We start from the raw sequence: 6,294 nt of genomic DNA on the forward strand, positions 1-6,294 counted from the left end.
CGCAGACGAAATGGGTTGTACCATTGAAGTTATTCTAAGTACCTATAGGACGACTAAGGAATAGCAAACCGGTTATCATCATTTGCACAGTTCTTCCACGTTGAATTCTGACCACTCCGGTAGCCGACCGATCGCGCCACTGCCACTAGTGCATATATTCATGGACAAACACACAGTGGCGGCGCCAGGATTTTGAGGCTGGGTATTCATTGGCACAAAAAAATTACTCTAAACGTATTATAAAGACACCAGTACAACAATAGTAATTTTTAATGCATCAAACCATACTAATTATACATAAACATAAAGACACCAGTACCTCTTGATTGACAGATTGATGATATCCCATCTTACAATATAACTTTGCGATCGCCTTTTTGGAAGAGATTGATGACATCCTCATCCTTTACTTGATTGAAGAATTCTCTCTCAACAAATGTAACCAAACAATTATTCAAGTAATCATCACCCATTTTGCTCCTTAGCTTATTCTTCACATAGTTCATTGAAGAGAACACCCTTTCAACACTAGCAGTAGCTACTGGCAGAATTAATACCAATTTAAGAAGCTTGTAAACAATATAGTATTGTTCATGCTTGTTTGTCTCAACAAGCATAACTGAAAGCTCACACAGATTCTTCAAGTTTTGAAACCTTTCATCTCTACGCACATGAGTAACATACATGTTTAGTTGCCATGGAAGTCTTGCCAGTTCATCACTTGTGAAATCATTAGCATAAAACTTTGTAGCAAGCCTAACCAATTTCTCTTGATCATAAGCAGCAAATAGACGAAGTGGACAAAATGCTGCCATGCAAGAAAGTAGATCTGTGTTTACCTCATCAAATCTGCCATTCAACTCACTAATTTGACTATCAATGACACTCACGTACATATCAACTTTGAAGCGATGGTAATTCGTTGCACCATTAAAGAAACCCCTTCTAGGCCGGCCAGCGGGAAAGTAAGGACCCTCCATATCAACAATTTTGATCTTATGCTTTGTACAAAAAGATGTGACCTTTTTGAGAAAATCATCCCATCCAGGATCAGTCCTCAAACCCTCCAAGTGATACATTGTGATATCAACAAGCTCAATAGCATGAACAATATCTTGGTCTTGCTTTTGCAAAGCTCTACTCAACTCATCTGTGTATCCAAATATTTCTTGCATCAAGTGTGCCATGAAAACAAACTCAAATGATCGAAATGGTGTCAATATGGTTAGAGCCGCTTGCGCCTCCGCACCATGGTACTCTTTTCCAATCTTGATGAGGACTCGTCGTATTGCACCATACATACAGATGACATGGTTCACGGTTTTGAAGTGAGAGCCCCAACGTGTATCACATGGCCTTCCCAAACCCATTTCCTGATTCAGCCCACTCCCCATTTCTACTTCTTCCAATTCCAATGCATCAATGAGTTCCTCAGCCTGAGCTATACGAAGCATTCTCATCTTTTTACAAGACATGCCAAGAGCATTTAACAAGTGTGCAAGTTGTTGAAAGAACCAAGTACAATCACCACTCTCTTTAGCAACAGCAACAAGAGTTAACTGTAGTTGATGGGCAAAACAATGAACATAGTAGGCAGAAGGAGACTCATCCATAATCAGTTTTTTTAGGCCATTAGCATTACCTTTCATGTTGCTAGCTCCATCATATCCTTGCCCACGAACCATTGCAAAGGTCAAATTGTACTTCATAAGCATTTGCTCAATTGCAGCTTTAAGTGTCAAAGAGGTAGTATCTTGAACATGAGCAACACCAAGAAATCTTACAACAACCCTTCCTTTCTTATCAACATAACGCAAGCAAATTGCCAACTGTTCATTCTGATACACATCACTAGACTCATCTGCAAGTATTGCAAAGTGGCTACCATCAAGTTCTTCAATGACTAATTTTGTAGTCTCCTGTGCACAACATTTTATTAACTCATGTTGTATATCATGGTGAGTCATCTTGCAGTTCTGTGGAGCATTTTTGAGAACAACCCTATCAACCTCTTCAAAATTTCCAGCTAGCCAATTTAAAAGCTCAAGAAAATTTCCTTTATTTAGTGAGTTTTCACTTTCATCATGTCCTCTAAATGCCAAGCCTTGGTGCAATAGAAATCTCAAACATTTGAGTGTCCATGTCAAACGCTGCTTATACAAAGCCTTATATTGTGAGGTGTTTGAAGCAAAAGACTCCCTAAATGATGCTTGTGGTGTAGTGAACATATCATACTTCTCTTGAGCTTCAGCATGAGCACTACTAACCTCACCTTCATGTTTCTTCAATCTCGATTACATGTTCCAGTTCCTAAATCCATTCTTCACAAATGCATCTCCACCGGGATATTTTGTCTTATCCTTGAACAGATAGCAAACAAAGCAGAAAGCACTTTTTTTTGTCACACTATACTCAATCCATGGAAATTCTTTAAACCAAGCACGACAAAAGCGACGGTCAACTCCACTTTTATTTGTATACTCAAAGTTATGATTCTTTGGTTGACATGGCTTCATCTCAATATATCTTCTTCTTACTCTATCTTGGTCATTGACAGCATACATTGAGATGGGAATCCGCTTCCCAGGATCATGTTCGAGTGCCTCCAAATCTGCTTCCATTGGTTCATCATCTGCATCACTTGTTTCAGCATCTTTATCAATTGGGGTTGGGGTTGCTTCTCTGCTCTCCGGTTCACATTCCGCATCCGGTGCTTGCACTAACGCCAATTGCAAATTGCTCTCAAGCTGAACATGAGAGGTACAAGTACCCGATGCAGCTGCACTCTGATTCGGTGTAGAAGTTTCATCAATCTTCTTTGCTTTTGAAGCTTTTTCCCACAAAGCCAGAATCCTATTGCCACCACCAGTCCCATTCTTCTTCTTCATCTACATTACAACAAAACAAGGAAGAAATTAGCATCTACAGACTACAAACAGGATATGATGGTGGGCCGTGCGTTGCATCCACAAGCCAGAATCCTACAAACTGTCTACAAATTAACAAAACAAGGAAGAATCCTACTCCAGCTGCAAAATCGAATCAACTAAAAAACTGAAACTTTGTTTTCTTTAATACTGTACCTGAACGCAGGGCACTGACGCAGGCGGGAGAAAGAAGCTGCCGCTGGGCGGCGCCGCGGCGGGCGATGGGCGGCTGGGGCGGGGTAGCCGGCGGATGGCGAGCGCCGGGGCGGGGCGGCGTCGCAGCGATGCAGTCCGAGGGGTGGCCGGCCGACGGCGAGCGCCGGGGCGGGGCGGCGTCGCAGGCTCGCAGCGATGCAGTCTGAGGGGCGGCCGGCGGACGGCGACGTCGGCGAGCACCGGCGGCGCTGAGCGGATGAGGGCGGGGCGGCGGCCGGTGACTCGGTGAGCGGGAGCGGGGCCTGGGCGGCTAGGGCTCGAGCAGGGGAGGGGATTGGGGAACGACCGAACGAGGCAACGAGCGAGAGAAGGGAGCGAGCGGTGGGCCGTGCGTTGCAGCTATGTATTAATATTTTTTTTGCGCTCAATAATGGGTATTCATACGAATATACATGAATACCCTCAGCGCCGCCAGTGCAAACACATGTGACAAACTAGCTGAGACACCCCGATTGGGACATACACTCCCGTTCCCAAACACACACTTTCCCTTCAACTCAACTCAACTTGAAGACCAGTGAACTCGCCAAAACGCACCATGGAAGTACACAAGATAACCAGTGAGACAAAGGCCCGATCTTCATGGCATGCACGGATCAAAATGCAGTCATGAAGCACAGCTCCAAGCCTTCCAACACGGTGCAGCTTTAAGACTCTCGTCAACTCAGTTTCAGAAGCCGGCTTAGTCCTAGCACAAACCAAGTCAAGTCACCCTCCAAATCTTCACATTGCAGTCCAACGAACCGCTGCAAATCAGCGCGGAGCAGCCACCGCGCGGGCTCTCCTCGCGCTCGCTGCCGTGGTCGCCTCCCGTCAACACCAATGCCAGGCTCTTCACGGCCGCGCCATGGCCGTCCAGGACGGCCGAGCAGGAGTACTCGCCTTCCGCTCCCCGTCGCCACACCCTCACCGTCCTGTCCGCGGACCCGCTGCACGCCACATCGCCGGCGGCGGCCAGGCACAGCACCGCCTCAGCGTGCCCCCTGAGAGTCCTGGTGGACGCCGCGCCTCCGGCGTCGAAGCCCTCCCACACGACGACGGACCGGTCGCACGAGCCGGAGTAGAGAACCAGCCCGCCGACGCCCATCGCCAGCGCGTTCACCGCCGACCTGTGCCGCTCCATGGTGCCGACCAGCGCGAGCCTCTTCTGCCCCGGGTGGCGCCTCCACGCCTTGATCGTCCGGTCCGCCGACCCGGTGTAGACGTGCCCGTCCGACGACACGGCGACGGCGTTGATGGCGTCGTTGTGGGCCGGGGTGATGGACTCCACGCAGCGGAGGCTGGGAAGGCGCCACACCTTGAGGCTCCGGTCCCAGGACACGGAGTACATGTACCCGCCGTCCGGGGACAGCGCGAGCGCGGTGACCGCGTCCACGTGGTGCACCCAGGTGCGGCTCCTGTGCCGCCGGACGTCGACGTAGTTCTTGGGGAACAGGAACGTGCGCAGGCAGTCCGCGGTGGTCGGCAGCACGCCGTGGAGGGCGAGGTGGCTGCTCCCGCCTTTCCGCCGGCCGGCCTGCTGCCACACCCTGATCTTGCCGTCCTGGTGGGCGCTGACGAGACCATCGCTGGTGGCCATGAGGCACTTTATGGAGCTATTGGTGGCGGCAACAACAGAGCCCTCGTGTTGCACGGTCGTGCTGCTCATGTCCAGTGGCCACAGCCTGATGTGTCCGTCCGACGAGGAGACGTAGAGCGAGATGCCGTCGACGGCGAGGCCAGAGACGTAGGAGGAGTGGCCTCTGAGCGTGGAGACGCACTGGTAGCGGCATGGGCTCAGGGGATGGGCCAGGGAAGGGGCACTAGATTGCGACGAGTGCGATATATCTTTGCACATCAAACCTTCTTCAGAGTTCAGGCTCATATTGCTGGAGCTGGCCTCGCTGTTCTTGTCTGCAACTGCAAGATGAAATCATGGATTAAAATAGCAGAAAGACAGGATCTGAGGGAAATTATGCAAAAGCAATGAGATAGGCAAGCAAGCAATGTGCATGCAGAGAGAGACACAGAAGATTATAGTAAGAGGCTGTGGAGATTGACGAGTGACGCATCTTTATAGCAGCACAGCAAGAAGGCAAGTGGGCTCAACATGGATTCTTGTTATCTTGTAATCGATGTGTTTTAGAAAGCTCGAAATGGATGGAGTGGAGGAAAAAATTCAACTGACAGGTACACAAGTAGGGCAAAAGGCGGCTTACAATGCTTTAGAATTTCTTCCCTTTTTGGCTGAAAACGCGTTAGATTATGAGGACAGGATTCCTGGTATATAAAATGCTGTCATAATTAAAATCAATTGCAGCATTTCTATGCAGTTGTTATTTATCGTACAGGAAAGTGAAAAATTCTCGCAGAAAAAGAAGATGAGATTTTAAGAAGGCAGTGGAGTAGGCATGCATAACAGATCACGGGGTTTATGCCTAACAGGGTAACATGGACTTGCCTTGCTAGTTCGGGTGTACATATAGGCTCATATAGCTTCATTTCATTTCCTTTCCTTTCTCCCCACCTTCCAGCATGCATGTTCTTCCAGGCTGGACCGTCATCTGATCTTTTCTCCATGTGCAGCTCACTCGAGAGTGATAAGCATAACGGATAAGGTCCATCACTTCCTTGCACCATTGCATACATCACTGCAAACATACTCAAGGAAACCATTTATTGAGCACTGTTTATCAAACACCAAGATACGCCATCCACCATAAATTCCAGAGACAAATCAGTACTGCCTTGTTTAAAAAACAAAAGAGACAAATCAGTACCGATTTTGTTGAATATTGCTAATTGCTATGTTTCATAAAACTGGAAAGCTACGTGACCTGCTGGAGTATAATGTCCGACCCTCTCCCACAGTTCAGACTTTTGAATGAATTGACTGGAGCATGAATTCAGTATAACCCACTCCGCGAGAACAATAACTTCATGAGCCTCATCAATGCGACGCTTATCTCACACTCAAACACAAAATACTGGAGTAGCTACTGCCTATTTGCAAGGATGTATACTGAGGTTTCATTCAATTGGGAGTAAACTTAATGATCTAGAAACAAACCTGGTGGCGTTGCTGTTTTATGGGAAAGCACTGAATCAAATGTGTTGCTTTAGCTGACAGTCTCACTCAGCATCAGCAGCAGTGGCCTGAAGCGCACAGCCA

At 47.9% G+C, this 6,294-nt stretch overlaps 2 protein-coding genes across 2 annotated transcripts; both read right to left on the reverse strand.

Annotated features, from left to right (window-relative positions):
• Positions 1–234: 234 nt before the first annotated feature.
• LOC119327371 lies at positions 235–3,215 on the reverse strand. The gene is made up of 2 exons (XM_037600488.1): positions 3,084–3,215; positions 235–2,888 (listed from the first exon to the last, which is right to left on the reverse strand). The coding sequence occupies exon 2, from the start codon at positions 2,886–2,888 to the stop codon at positions 2,295–2,297; it is 594 nt and encodes a 197-aa protein (XP_037456385.1). The 5' UTR covers positions 3,084–3,215; the 3' UTR covers positions 235–2,294.
• A 451-nt stretch (positions 3,216–3,666) lies between these two features.
• LOC119331950 (protein JINGUBANG-like) lies at positions 3,667–5,246 on the reverse strand. Its single transcript, XM_037605128.1, has one exon. The coding sequence runs from the start codon at positions 5,005–5,007 to the stop codon at positions 3,847–3,849; it is 1,161 nt and encodes a 386-aa protein (XP_037461025.1). The 5' UTR covers positions 5,008–5,246; the 3' UTR covers positions 3,667–3,846.
• Positions 5,247–6,294: the final 1,048 nt, after the last annotated feature.

This window comes from Triticum dicoccoides, chromosome 7A (genome assembly GCF_002162155.2).
Source record: "Triticum dicoccoides isolate Atlit2015 ecotype Zavitan chromosome 7A, WEW_v2.0, whole genome shotgun sequence".
Classification (NCBI taxonomy): Eukaryota; Viridiplantae; Streptophyta; class Magnoliopsida; order Poales; family Poaceae; genus Triticum; species Triticum dicoccoides.

Bases quoted from the DNA above. Each gene is read 5' to 3' on its own strand.
- LOC119331950 (XM_037605128.1), bottom strand. From the start codon at position 5,007: ATGAGCCTGAACTCTGAAGAAGGTTTGATGTGCAAAGATATATCGCAC.
- LOC119327371 (XM_037600488.1), bottom strand. From the start codon at position 2,888: ATGAAGAAGAAGAATGGGACTGGTGGTGGCAATAGGATTCTGGCTTTG.